We start from the raw sequence: 14608 nt of genomic DNA, 5'->3' as shown, positions 1-14608 counted from the left end.
GGGGACATTCACATGACTTCTTCTCCAGAACACAGAGAACACAAATCCATTAGAGGGCCGCAGTTGTGTTAAATGCTAACTAGCAAACACTAGCATCCTAACATGCTAACTTGATGTTAGCGTGATAGCATTGTCTGTTTCTCATTAGCCTCAGCTGAACTGTGTTTAGAGCCAATTAGCAAATGTTAGCGAAACCAACACACAACATGAATATATAATGTGATAATATCTAAGTGTTGCTAAACATGTTGATATTTTGTTGTCATTGAGGATTCTGACCTAATGATTAAACTAATAATATTCCAGAGTGCGACATCTTTTCTTTTTATTTGGTTCTAATTAGCAAATGTTAGCTTAATAAGCAACACTTAGCTTAATTAATGATAGGCTATATTTGCTTAGCTTGTTTATACACAGGCGTGACTTTCAGAAATAAATCTCAACGTGTAACAACATCAATCTGATTTAGATGGTTTATTGTTAAATGTTATGAAGGTGAAAAGAATGTGGAGGAGGCTGTATCTGAGGGGCTCGCTCTGTGGAGCTGGTGGCCGGGCAGAGTCGCCTCTCGGCGGGCAGGGAGGGGCGGAGGCGGGGCACCAGGACGTGGTACCGGGAGTAAACTCTTCTCTGGAGCCGGAGACTTTTATTTGCTGCTCGGTGTCTGAGCTGAGCGGGTCACACGAGAGGCGTCCGACCATTCTCCTTCATCTTTTGATTTTATAAAAGAGAGAGGAAGATTTTTAGTTTCCGGACAAGGAGACGGAGACGGAGAGCAGGGACAGAGAACCTGCCTGCCACCGGAGAGGATGAGGGAAAGCCGGGAAGAGATCCCGACCGACGCGTCTGATGGGGAGCAGAACCTGCTGGGGATGTAAACACGGACCATCAACCTCTGACCAGGAGGTAATGTGTTCGATTCAGTGGTATTTACTGGGATCCCCCAGAATCATGTCTGAGACACTGCACCAGTGCGACATTAATAACTCTTATACATTATTATTTCTATAGCCAGATGTACTCTGGTCATTCAGTCCAGATGTGTGGATGAAATGATGGTCAAAGATGAAATGTTGCATGTCTCTATATGAGGTTTTTCATCTCTGTCTGACTCCCTACAGTCTTTAACATCCCCTCAGGCATCTTGTATGATCTGTGACATTATGTCAGAAGGAGCTGACCTTTATTTGACTCTGCTGCATTCATGGGATGATGATTAAATCACATGCAGAACAGAGTCCTCAACTTCAGCTGGAAAACCTGCTTGTATTAGCTCTGCATTAATATAATGTCATTTTGTAACTTCCCTCTTACCTGTTATAATCATTTAAAAAAAAGAAGAGGTTTCCCCTTATATTTATTTTTCTCTAAGTTGCATCCCAGTGCCGCGAGCCAGAAATCATTGCCCTTCCTTTATCCCGTCTCTCCAGAGGGACGTCTCCTGGATCGTTTTCCTGTGGTTTTCATCAGAAGGAGCCTCTTTACCCCCGAGGGAGAGCTGCGGTTTATGAATTAGAGCCTGACATTTTTATCTAAAAAGTCCAATAATGAGTTTCTCTGCTGGAACAGGATCTGAAAACAGTGGTTTCATGGCCCAAGATCCTATAATCACTTAGATTACATCTGTCCGGCCATTTAGTCCATAAACACGTCACTTGTATTGTTTTAAATAAGTTGTGCTGCAGGTTGATGTCCCAGTTTGCCACTTCTGCACCAGACAATTTTCCACTTGAGATCCTCTGTAGTTTGGCGTTAACTGTGTCAGAGCTGTCATGTGTCTAACACGTCAACACTGAAGGAAGTTTGTACTTTCCCTGCTCACAGGAGAGCCTCGTTGTAGCCATGCCTCCTTTGTACTGTTATATGGGAACATAGGTGTGTGGACAGGCCCCACCTTGTCTTTTGTCAGCAATAATGCTCTGAAGCTCTGTTTTGCGGCCGTGCCTCGACTTGTTTCCCTTTTTTTCCTCCCCACTTTTTACACACCTGCTCTCTTCGTGCCTCCAGGTCCGCAGCCTTTAGAGGGAGATCGAGTGTCTCTTTGTCCCTGCTGATCTGCCCTGAAAGCCTCACCCACACTGTGAAGTAGTTCATGTTTGATGAAAATCAACGTTTTACATCTGAGCTGCGACAAATATTTGATGGATTTTTGTTGTAACCACTTGTTTACATATTTGGCTTGTTGTGCTGCAGTATTTCTTTCCTGGAAATAACATCCTGCCTGTTTTTTTTCGAGCTATCCCAAAACTGCATTTGTTTTCATTCCAGATGTTCAGCTTTGCCTGTCGCCACGTTGCTTCGTCTTTGATTGGACCTTTCCTTGAACTTTTTGTACCAAACCGACATTAAAATGCTTGTTTGTTTCCGTCTGCCTGAAATCCTATTTCCCTGGTAATCCATATTATCAGAACAGAAGGTTCATTGTTGCCTCCACGGACCACATGAAACTCAGCGCTGCATTTCAACATTTTTGGATTTTCAAGCTGACCTCACTTGCATAGTAGGCGCTGTGAGTTCAGCTGTGAGAGAGATTTTGAGTTTGTGTGTTTCAGTTGAAAACATGCAGGAACCCTTGTAAACTCGTTCATTCATTCATCAGCTGCCCCTCTCATGTGTGTGATTATTTCCTGTCGTTGCAGTGTTTCCAATCGCCATGATGACGCCACGTGAGAGCTCCCGCCTCACTCACCTGCTCCTGCTCCTCCATCTCCTCGTCCCGCTCGCCCTGTCCCTCCTGCACCCTCCTCACCCCCCGCCGGTCCACGTCCCCACGCTGGTCCCTCACAGGCCGACGCCGCTCACACGCTCTCGCTTCAGCTCTCAGGCTCAGCTGGACTTCATCACTCACTGCAACTCCAGCTGCCTCCACAGAGGAGAGCAGGACGAGCAGCTGTCTGACAAACTGGCGTTTGAGACCCTGTACGCGGACGGCTCCCGCACGCTCACGACTGTGGATGTGGAGGGCGAGGATGATCTGGAGGGTGACGCTCAACTCTTTGCCCACCTCTCACCCAGCAGAGGATCCAGACTGAAGCCCAGGCACAAGCGTGTGAGGCGGCAGATCTATGGGGCTGATGGTCGTTTTAACATTCAGGGGGACAACTTCCTGTTGGATTACCCTTTCTCCACAGCCGTGCGGATCTCCACAGGCTGCACCGGCGTTCTTGTGTCTCAGCAGCACATACTCACAGCGGCCCACTGTGTGCATGATGGGAAGGATTATGTGAAAGGGGCGAGGAAGTTGAGGGTGGGCTTCCTGATCCCACCGTCTATCAATGGCACAAAAGCCGACCTCACTTCTGGCATGAAGCCTCTGGTCCGCTGGGTGAGGGTGAAACGCACCCGTGTGCCAAAGGGCTGGATCCAGGGCCCTCAGGAGGTCAGCATGGACTTTGATTACGCCCTGCTGGAGCTGCGCTGGCCTCACAGACGTCCCTTCATGCGCCTCTCTGTGGCCCCCTCCTCTGATGACCTGGCAGGGAATCGCATCCACTTCTCTGGCTTCGACAGCGACAGACCCGGGGAGCTGGTGTACAGATTCTGTCCAGTGGAAGAAGAATCCAGTGACCTGATATACCAGCATTGTGACGCCCGACCTGGAGCCAGCGGCTCTGGAGTGTATGGAAGAGTTTGGGACAACGGCCTAGAGCGCTGGGAAAGGAAGGTGATCGGCATTTTCTCTGGACACCAGTGGCTCGAGATAGACGGGGAGAACCGGGACTACAATGTGGCAGTGCGCATCACTCCTCTGAAGTTTGCTCAAATCTGTTACTGGGTACACGGGAACAGACTAGACTGCGTCCAGGACTGAGAAGTTGGAGGCTTTGAAGGCAAATCATGAAAAACACAAGAAAGCACAAAGTGACTTTAACCTACAAGGTGAACCGTCTTATTTCAAAGAAAGACAAAGGATTAAATCCGCACATCATCCTCCAGCGATCCACCAATGCAGCAGGTCTACTCTGTGACTTCTGAATCTTCTTTCCCTTCATTGAAGTTTTTCTCTCCTGTATTTAATTTACTCCCTGTAATTTCAAGGCCTATTAAACAAATCTGCCTATGAGATCATCACAGCGGCATCTTTCAACATGTCTTTGCCCAGAGTCAGTGTTTCCACAGTATTGACATAAGCCACTTTTCATAAGAAGGGGGGGGGGAACACAGTGTGTGCAGTGTGTTTTAGTAAGAGCATGTTATTTTCCAACTGTGGATGGTGAAAACCTACTGAGGACATTTCTTTGTCCTCATCCTTGCTGTAGTTTATTGGGGTAAATGGTGTAACTCTTCATCTTCCATGATCTGCTTTCTGATACACAGCTATAGAAGAACTGACAAGTTAATTAAAACCACTGATGCTTAATATTTCAGCCATTTGCTCTTCTCCATGTGGACCGGAGAGACAGAGTTAATTTTATTTTTAAGAAAAATGCTTGATATATTTTAATAAACAGAGATCTATAGGTGTCTGTGTCTTTGGGTCTTGTTTCATGAGTGGTGTTGGGTTGTCCTCTAGTGGTAATAGAGGGTACTGCAGCATCATTAGAACCGAACACCAGCAACATGCTTTTGCTAGGTTTAACTTTATTATATGGAGCTGGATTTTTTTAATCAATTGGAAATTATTCTGCAACGGTTCAACTTAAAAAGTGCCAAAAAAGAACCTGGTTCAAAGTTTTTATGGGGATAATAACTGTTGTGAGAGCACACACCCACCATCTTTGAGTAACAGGTTGGTAGTTGGATAAATGAAAAGGCACGTTTCTGCTTTGGAAAACTTTTAAATCATTTTATTTTGATTTAAAAACCGAACTAGTTGATACTGAAAAAAACAAATATATAATGTAGCAAAATAATGCATTGGATGAGCAGCTTCTTTGACATTTAATCTTTTATGTTGTGGGATCTAAGCATAGTTTTTAAAATGTAAGACTATACAATAGTACTGCCCACAGTGGCTATGATGCTATGTTTGGTGAAACTAATCGTATGTGTAGCAGAGGACAAAAGCCTTAAAACAAATCACAAGTTTGAGTATGAACAACAACGGTTTGATAAAAGGTTTATAAGAAAAAAACAAGATTAGAACAAGTCCGTAGTTTAGTGCTTTTTATTAGAGATAAGGAGACGATACAAAACATCCACCATTCAATAGTCAAGTTAAACTGACTGCTGGTCCTTCATATACACATCGCTCCCCATCAAATCTTCATAACACCAAAGTTTTTAAATCAAGGAGATCCTGGTTTGAAGACGAACAAGGAATGTTGTATGTTTATAACATCAAATGCCATGGATTTCTGACCCAGAACTGGAAAATAAAAAGGAATTACTCACGTTTTGGAATTTGCATGTTCAAAAAGAAAAAAACAATGGAGTGACGAAAGAAAATAAAACACACACAAGAGAAAATATAATTAACCATGTTTCCCCCAGAGAAGGTTTTGATACAACTTGTGGAATCAAGGGTGAATTAGTTTATACTATACCTAGTCTCAACTAATCACACTTAACTACAAGTTTGGCAAAAGAAAATGTGGTTGAATGAATATTTGTCAGGATTCAATGTTTGGAAAACTTAAGTTTGACGCGCGCCCCTTTCTCTGCGATTTTGCTAATGGAACCCAGGAAGAATGAAACCCTGTCCTGAAGCATGAATAATGTGTATTTATCATCAACATCCTTCCTCAGTTGTATCTTAATGTTTATTCCTTTGTGTGTGTTTTGTTCATATCATTTTTGTTTCTTGAACTGGAATGACAGTCTCTTTACTTTGTATTTATTTAAACTGTCACTTGACCCCAGACCCACCCTCATTATCCCTCCCGAGAACAGTCCAACAAATGGTGCCAATTCTGCTTTTGCCCTTTTCCTAACCGCACTGGAATGAACAGCTAAACTCAACAGATGTCTGAAAGGCCTCGATTGAAGCCAGCAAAGAGGAGGGGTGGTAATATTACATAGGTAATCCTTCCAGACTGACTACTGATGAGCCGCCAAGCCTTTCTGCCAGGGTGCGCCGGTCCTTGAGGTCCTCCAAGCCGTTCACCTGCCACTCGTGCTTAATACCTGGAGGGGGAGACAGAAGACACAATTACACATCAATTTTAAAAGGAGACAAGTAATGCTTTTTCAGTTTCTTTCCTCTACTGTGTTATAGGTTGTTTGTGTATGTAAAAGTGCTGCAAAGTTAAAGTCTACAGTTCGTGGTAAATTTAGCTTCTCTCCCCATAGAAAACACTGCTCCTGAAACGCCCCGTCAGTTCGGATGAGATATTTCTGCATCATCATGGTGCCATGTGACATGATCCACACATTTGCATAATACATGCCCAGAGGGAAGCCCGCCTAACAAAGCCAGGTAAAGCGAGAGAGGAGATGCACCTACACGATTGGTTGACAACAACAGACTGGGCCAACCAAACCAGACTGGAAATTATGAGGTGGGCGTCTTAAAGAGGAGGAGCTAAAACTAAGCATTTCAGAGGGAGAGAAAGACGTCCAATCTTATCAGAGCATACAAGTCTTTAATTAAAAACCCAAATTATAATTGTGAACCAGAATTATCATAACATGTCCTCTTAAGCATAATATGATTATAGTTGATAAGTGTCCGTTTGCACATCCAGCCAACACAAAGCTACAGCGATATATTCATAAGTAATCGTTTCCCTGACCTGATGGACAATACAGGTCAAACAATCACTCGGAATTTAGGAGAAAGGTAGAAGATCCTGAGGTAGAATGAGACTTTTTTTTTAGCTACAACTTAACCCGTTTAAACAGAACATGTACAGTAGGTTAGCCAGAGCTTTTGCTTCCCCATGAGAGCGGTGACACTGAACCAACAGTTAAATACCAAACCGTTAAATATGGTGGAGAGTTACACAAAAAGGAAGTCAGGTCTACATTTTCTGTGTCATGGTCACTAAGAGCAATTCCACATTTGACACAGTCTTGAGTGAAATAATGGTAGGTGCAGCTTCAAGTTCAGGTGGAGGTTGGGTGTGGTGTGTCTTTATAACAACTCCCTGTTAACATTACAGTACATATTGTGACTCACCTTCAAATTTCCTTTTGATAGCATCTTTTGAGCTGGCATAGATCATCTTGCTCTTCAAGGGAGCGCTGTCTGGAGCCCTGTGAAAGAGGAATTATTATTTTAACAACTTATTGTCTTAATGAAGGTCACAAATCCCTAATATGTGCTGATGGTTCCCCCCCTTACCAGAAGATGAAGACCAGGTCCTCCTTCTTTGTTTCTTTGGTCTCGAAGGACGCATCATACAGGGCGTAGCGGCAGTCGTTTGTGGGCAGCATGTTCACAAAGTGCGAATACGGGTCCTGGATTTTTGTTCCCACGTCCCCCTGCAGGATCTCTTGTTCATCGTCAATAACAATGCTCTTGAGGTCCTTGCTCAGGCAGAACAAAATGGCCTTCTTCCTCTTCCTCTTCTCCTCCTCATTCGCCTGAGCCTTGCGCACCTTCATATCATTGAAGACGGCAATAACATCATCCGTGACTTTCACACCAGAGGCCTGCGAAGAGAAAAAGGCTGTTGACTCAGTCTGTGTTTACAGTTTAATGTGGAAGCTTCCATTAGTGCAAATAGTTCAAGTGTATAAAACCAACATAACCCCTAATAAGTAAATGAATATAAAATATTTAATGAAATAGAAAATCCATTGCTACGACTTTGAGCAGAGTCGTAACTCCTGGTCAATTTATTTATTTTTAGATAGATAAATAGTTGCTGATCAATTTTCATCCACTGTGACAGGTTGTGGGTATTCTTAGTCATCTGATAATAAACTAAATATGCAGGTTTAAATTGACAAAATAAGCACTATTAACATATGGACACTGGCTGCAGGAAGTTACAATGTCGATTTACTGGTTATTTTCCATATATGGACAAACGCATCTAGACTAAGAAGTTAATTATATTTGATAGAGAAAACGATGGTTAGTTGCAGTTCTACTCCACAGTGGTGGTTTTGTGTAAACAAGACAGCAGCTGTCATCGTGTTTGACATGTCAGAGGGGACGACCCCGGTTCAGTGAATACAGATATCATGACACTGAAAGAAGTGTCTGAGAAGGCCACATGTGACTGTCACGCATCAGGAAAGAGGATGACTGATAAGGGGGACTGAAACGCAAAGGTGTGGCCATGACAGGCTGTTAGCCAGGGTGGTGGAAGAGCTAAACTGTTGCAATCTAAACTGACAGCCAATGACAATACTGAAGAACAGGAATAATTTATGTGGCAAGTACTGGTTGTTCAAAGTCGACTATGAATCTGAGACCGGACCAGCAGGTATAAAACATTACATAAGCTCTCTCTGCAAGTCAAGGGAGAGTCCATGAATCACCATCTATATGACCATGTGGGTGAGGGTGTAGCCAGGAACTAAGTGTTTCAGTGCAGTTTTCAGTCACAGACAATGGGGCGTCTGTTGAAATAGAATCACATCACAGAGTCACAGCTGCTCCATGAACTCTGTCCGATCTTCTGACTCTGTTTAAGGGCCCCTGTCACACGGAAACGCATGTCTGGGGAAAAGCTGGACGAAAACAGCCACGTACCAGGGATGTGTCAGTGTGACGGAAAGAAAAGGAAACAATGAGAAGGAAATAAGGGGACAGGAAAGATGGAAAAGGAACCTAACTGCAGAGCAGCGTTGGCTGGCACTGCATGTTTGCTCAGGGCGTAAGAGGCCTGAATGAGATAACGTGAATAATAATTAACCTGAAAACGACCTTACTCCCTCCCTTAATCCCTTCATCAATAAAGCAGTCAACGAGATAAGTTTCAAAAGCTTACAGATAAAGCATTTACCGAAATATTCAGAGCTTAATATCTATACTCTTAGCATACCAGTCATCACATGACACCCTTGTCTCACTACAGTTGTCCTTCGCTGTGAAATTATGAAAATATCCATGTTTTAAAATGTTTATGCAAACATGGTTTACAGCTGTTCAATCCATCACGTGTTTTCTTTCCACCTCCTCCTTCCTTCTCCTCGACTTGGCCCAGTTGTTTAGATTTGTTTGTTTCTTGTTGTCGCACCCGGTTGATATTACCATGGTGACTAACATCTCACGTTATCTAATCTGGGATATTTTCTTTACACAAGTCAAGGTTCAAGTGACTCACTGCAGATCGCGTCTTTAATTTCTTTACACACACGGGAACATCAAAGATTAGAGGCCTTGGAGGTTATTATCTCGTGAGCTAGTTTCTCTCGCAGACACTGACGTTGTGAGGCCTCGGGGTGGAAAGAGGAAGCGGCGAAGCAGGAACATTTAGTTGATGTCAGATTATTTAAATAGTGCAGAATCAGCAAAGACGGAACAGACAGTTGGCCGCAAGAAAAATCTAATAGATAATTAATGAATGTGTTTATTTGTATTTTGTGCGTAGTAATGGTGCCAAACAATACCGCATATTTTATATTTTTGTCATTTCCGGCATGCATGCGTGTGAATGAATGGTAGCATCCGGTAATTGTTCCATCGTCGTACGGAGGAGTCGTCTAATGGCCTGACGGACATGCGGTGATAAAATGCTCAGCAAATTAAATGCGCCATTTAAAAAAAAATAAAAATGCGCAGCACGGATCACGAAGATCCACAGCCAGCGGGCCCGGTAGCTTCAGCTAACAGATCCGGCAGCGCGAACCCGACCTTACGTAACGGGGGCGATTCTGTCAAATATTCTCTCCATCCGAGTGGATACGTGGGGAAATGATCCCGTCGCCATCGGCAATGAATGGAAACTTGAGTCCGGATCCGTTAGAATACGACACCAAACAAAATGGTCTTTGCACCAAATTCAGGGTGGGGCCACGAATGCAGCACACGCACATGTGAGCGCTAGCTTGCTATATAAGGCAAAACTCGGACCATTCGTCTGTCAATTCACACTTTAAACTGTCAATACGCAACTCGGCCGTAAACGTACAAACTGAGCCGTGCGTAAGAATGTGGGGTGGAGGTGACTCAGCGTGTGGCAGAAAGTCCAGACGCTGGGAGACTGTTAGCAAAGAAGCCGAATACAGACAAAGAACGAGAAAAATCAGAGCTAGCGGCCACAATGGGTTTCACGCTCTGCCTATGCTAACGGAGCTAGCCAAGCTAACAATAGTGGTAGCTAGGTGGCCCCGAGGCGCCGCTGCACCTGTCGGGGCTGCGCGGCTCTGCGGTGGGAACACCGACGAGCTGAGGGGAGATAACGGAGATATTGAGCAGCGGCACACGGGGACGAGGGGCGTTAAAGACCGTGTGGATGCTCACGCAGGAAGGCCCTTTGGTGAATCGGCGTTATTAGACACCAGGAAATGAAAGAAATGGCGCCAGTTGTTTGTTGGCGTCATTTAGTTCAAACTGTCAATTCCCTGAATGGGACGGATGACAGAGGCGGCTCTGTCGCGCTCTCTCCAGGCATCGGCGAGTCTCCAGCCTCCCGCACAGCGGAGCTCAAAACAACCTAGCCCCGGTGCTAACCGGAGCTGCGGCGGCACACAGCCGTCTTGTTCGGCTTGACGCCACAGCCGGTACCGTTGTCTACACAGTGCCCGTAAACCCCCGGGATGTCCGGGTGGGGCGCGCCGGACACAGAGACATCAACGGGCTGACATGAATCGTGGTTAAAAAGGAGAAGAACCTACCATGGCTGCAAAGAGGCTGGTCAGCGCCTGGACAGAAACTGAATGGACTGTGATGCTCAACTGGGGCTCGCGCTCACAGAATACAGGACGCGAACGCGCCTTTAAGCGCGTCCCTTTCTCCACATACGTGCACGAGCGGGAGCGCCCGTCTGCTAAACTTGATCACGCGACTGTTTTTATTTCCTGCTTAATGTTTATTATTAATCACCCTTGAATCTTATCTGATCAACAATTAGGTGCAGGTCCATAAGCACACATGAAACGTGATCAGAATATATGATTAAAACTATCAAACATCACCTAGTTCCGTGTGAGGGAGATGATTTTACCTCATCCTTTCATTTATATATTCACTACTTCTTCTCTCAAGCTCCTTCGATTAATTATTTTATCACATTTGAGTTAAACAATCTAACACACAGGCTGAGAGAGCATTGTGGGAATATGTGTTTGTGTAGGATGGGAAAACAAATACCAAATAATATTATGTTTGGCATTTGTTATAATTTACATGTATCTTTATTTGTTACACATTTTGAAAACAAAGTATATGTGTGTATAAATGTTATTTGTGTTGAATACGTGCCATTAATTACTGCACCAATGGCGTGACGGTTGATTAATAAGTAAAGCGGCGGTGCTGTTGTGACCGACATTCAGCTGACTGCCCGGCGCAGAGCGGTTTCAATGGGGGGAGGAGAAGCTCCGCCATGTCTCCTCTCTTTCTCCCTCCCTCCTCCCTCCCTCTTTTCTGCCTCCCTCTCCCTCCCTCCCCTGCGGTTTTTGTTGAACTCACTTCCAAATATGGAAGTGAACGGAGAGCGGCAGCGGCCAGTGAACGCGCCTCGCTCCGTGCGCGAGGAGGGGTCGGGCACGACGCGGATCACCATATAAGGAAACAAGGGACACGAAATTCACTATAGCAGATTTTTAGAGAGACTGTGTGTGTGTGTGTGTGTGTGTGTGTGTGTGAGAGAGAGAGAGAGAGAGAGGAAGAGATTTAGAGAGAGAGACAAAGAGAGAGTGTGTGTGAGAGGGAGACACACACAAAAACAGTGTGTGTTTGAGAGAGAGGGGCAGAGAGACAAAGAGAGAGTGTGTGTGGGAGAAAGAGAGAGAGAGAGAGAGCGAGACTTCAGGGAGAAGAGGAGGAAGAAGAGGAGAGGAGCTGATTCCACACATTTCTACCCTGGATGCCATGATGCTGATGGAGCACGCGCACACACGCACGCGCACACACCCAGCTGATTCACACTGAGGCGGAGCAGAATTTCTTTGGGGTGGGACATGTGACTGCATCACAGCCATAAAGGTTGTAAACACAAAGCATGAGATCTATGACCTACATTCTTTATGAGCTGGGTTAAGTCACTTTTATCCAACCAAAATTCTATGCAGCGTAATTGTAATTATTTTAGAATTGGAATGCCCCCCCCCCTCCTCTGAACGTGCCTGATGGCTGTGGTAAAGCTCCTGAATCATTCCTCGTCCTTTGTAGTCAGCCCTCCTCAAACAGGCCGATGTAGCGTGACTCTCCTCACCTGCCTCACACAACACAGACCACATAGACTACAGCTTGTCCGAAATGCAGCAACTCAAATTTTAGAAAGGATTTAAAGATTTTATTGCTGCCGTTTGAGGGCCGTTCTGGACTGGCACCTGTAACCTCTAGCTGAGTACATTTCAGACCTTATATGCTCGGTTGCAAAGGCCCTATACTCACCATTTCACAGTCCCTAAGGACCAAAGGTGACAAGGCCTTTTCTCTCAGGGCTCCTGCTCTTTGGAGCGATCTCCGTCTGTCAAGTGCTCTTTTAAATCTACACATTTTTATTGATGTGCTTTCTCCTAGTTCTGATCTTACTGATTATTTTAAATCCTTGTATTTATGTTTTTAATTTGTATTGTTTTAACTCTCTTCTCACTTGTGTCATTATTGTATTCCTGTATCTGTGCTCCACTGCTGGGATCTTTTATAAGGTGCTAGATAAATGAAGTTTACTGTTATTACTTTTTATTGTTCATGTGCTACACGTTGTGTGCAGAGCGTTTTATAGACAGCCTACGGGGCAGAGTGAAGTTAGAAAACTCCTCCTACTTGGTTTATCCGCGGATTATAGTCAATGTTTTTTGTAAAATCCACCTGAATTGCTCTATGAATGTTCACGTGTGTGGCTCATATACAGATTTGAATGATTAACCTAACTGTCGTCATATCTTTATTCACTGCGTGTCGGCTATTTCAGAGTTCTGTTGGGCAATCGACACTGGTCGCCTGTTTATTCAAAGTTTATTAGTATTGAACGTGTCAGGTGTCCAAATCGCACCAAATTTGAAACTGCACTCACCTCTATCTACACTTATTCATTCTGATCTGATGAACTTCCTATTTCCTGTCGTCAACAATTTTTTTAGTCTGATGGTGCAGATTGAAACAGGAACTGTAACATCCATTGTCACAACGAAACCTACTTTAAGTGTGTGGGTGTAAAATGTGTCGTCACATCTCTTTGCCACACAGGAAGTGTTTCTAGTAGTGAACCAGCCGACGGGTATGTGCGGTCTAAAAAGAATCCCATGTCCTCATTTCACTTTTCCACAACCCAAGAAGCGAAGCTAACAGAGGGTCGACCCTTATGTGATTGTAAGTGCATTTCACAATTTAACATCAGTCCCCTACACATGCATCCATTTTCCATCAAGACCCATTAACTATTCTCTGAGAAATCTACAAAAATTATCCAGATCTGCACACGAAATGAAAGAGTTCCTCCCTGCCCCTTGCCTCCCACAAAGTCTCATGGTCATCTGTCCAGTAGTCCTGTTAACTAACACACAAATCCAGACGAAACATTAGCTCCTTGGTGGAGGTAATAAATAGAATAACTGCCTCTCCGTGGCCAGTAAAGTTTATATCCATGTCTTTGTTCATGCGGTTTCTTTCATTTTGACCCCTAATGGGAGCTGTGTCTCATCTGAGCTGAGGCTCTAAGGACAGAGGAATTTGTTTGCTGTGATTGTGGAGCCCCTTGAGGCAAATTTTTCACTTGTGATATAGGGATGTATAAATAAAACAGATTTGCCTTGATTCTGTTAAGCTTTGCTGACAGACCCTGTTCTGTCCATTGTATTACTGTGTTAGTTATTCGAGTGAAAGAAAAACAGTCAAATTCCTTGTACGTGTTCACATGCTTGGCCAATGAAGCTGTTTTTCTGACAGAACACCAAGTTGAAGCCAGGACAGTAGAAAACGCTTCAAACAAGGGTGGTGCTGCAAAGAAGCTACAAAATTAAAAAAAACTGGATGATTCACACATATATATTCGTCCCAGCAGCACAGGAGATCTCTACAATCACCAAAGTTTAAAGGTCAGCATCAAAGATTATTGTCACAAATTCAGTATCAGGCCAAATGTGAAATATGGTCACAATCTATTCTTCTGTTTCTCAGTTACAGCACTGAATTAAACCAGAGAAGTGTTGGGCAGAACATTATGATCACACTGTGAAGTCGATTTCTGGAAATAAGATGTCATAATATCATATTTTTAGATGTTTTGTGAAAAATTATTATACAACTACTGGACAGATCGCCAAAATACATGGTGGAAGGATGTGGAATTATTCAGGGAAAAACCCATTGAATTTTGAAGTGGATCCAGACCAAGTGCCATTCTAGTAGGTGTATGAATTGTTAAATTAGTGCTTTGTGACCTTTGACCACCCAAATCTAATCGTATAAACATTAGTAGAAATCTGAAGAGATTACTTCCAGGTGTTCCTGACACGAGCATGGGATCCTGATCCTGACATTTGAATCCCTCCAGGCGAAGCTGCAGGTCAATTAATGATTTAGAAAGATGCATTGACACAACAGCGTTTCTCTCATCAAGGACACAATACTCCTGCAAGAAATGATAACAAAAGCAGCTGC

General features: G+C 44.0%; 2 protein-coding genes across 2 annotated transcripts; one reads left to right on the top strand and one right to left on the bottom strand.

The window, feature by feature from the left end:
* The first annotated feature begins 663 nt into the window (after positions 1-663).
* On the top strand, positions 664-4464 carry prss23 (serine protease 23). The gene is made up of 2 exons (XM_062394489.1): positions 664-906; positions 2640-4464. The coding sequence occupies exon 2, from the start codon at positions 2654-2656 to the stop codon at positions 3809-3811; it is 1158 nt and encodes a 385-aa protein (XP_062250473.1). The 5' UTR covers positions 664-906; positions 2640-2653; the 3' UTR covers positions 3812-4464.
* A 627-nt stretch (positions 4465-5091) lies between these two features.
* On the bottom strand, positions 5092-10833 carry cfl1 (cofilin 1). Its single transcript, XM_062393844.1, has 4 exons — positions 10675-10833; positions 7226-7536; positions 7061-7137; positions 5092-6066 (listed from the first exon to the last, which is right to left on the bottom strand). Exons 1-4 carry the CDS (start codon positions 10675-10677, stop codon positions 5954-5956), a joined length of 504 nt encoding a protein of 167 aa, XP_062249828.1. The 5' UTR covers positions 10678-10833; the 3' UTR covers positions 5092-5953.
* Between the last annotated feature and the right edge of the window lie 3775 nt (positions 10834-14608).

The sequence above is a fragment of the Platichthys flesus genome, chromosome 8 (genome assembly GCF_949316205.1).
Source record: "Platichthys flesus chromosome 8, fPlaFle2.1, whole genome shotgun sequence".
Taxonomy (NCBI): Eukaryota; Metazoa; Chordata; class Actinopteri; order Pleuronectiformes; family Pleuronectidae; genus Platichthys; species Platichthys flesus.
The sequence above is the reverse complement of the archived record's forward strand: the minus strand, read 5'-3'. Positions and strand labels throughout refer to the sequence as shown.

What these genes read in the sequence shown, in the direction of transcription:
- cfl1 (XM_062393844.1), bottom strand. An exon ending in GACCTGGTCTTCATCTTCTG is followed by an intron (nt 7,138 to 7,225) that starts GTAAGGGGGGGA and finishes CCTCTTTCACAG; the next exon opens with GGCTCCAGACAGCGCTCCCT. An exon ending in TATCAAAAGGAAATTTGAAG is followed by an intron (nt 6,067 to 7,060) that starts GTGAGTCACAAT and finishes CTCCCCCTCCAG; the next exon opens with GTATTAAGCACGAGTGGCAG.
- prss23 (XM_062394489.1), top strand. Translation starts at nt 2,654, where the DNA reads ATGATGACGCCACGTGAGAGCTCCCGCCTCACTCACCTGCTCCTGCTC.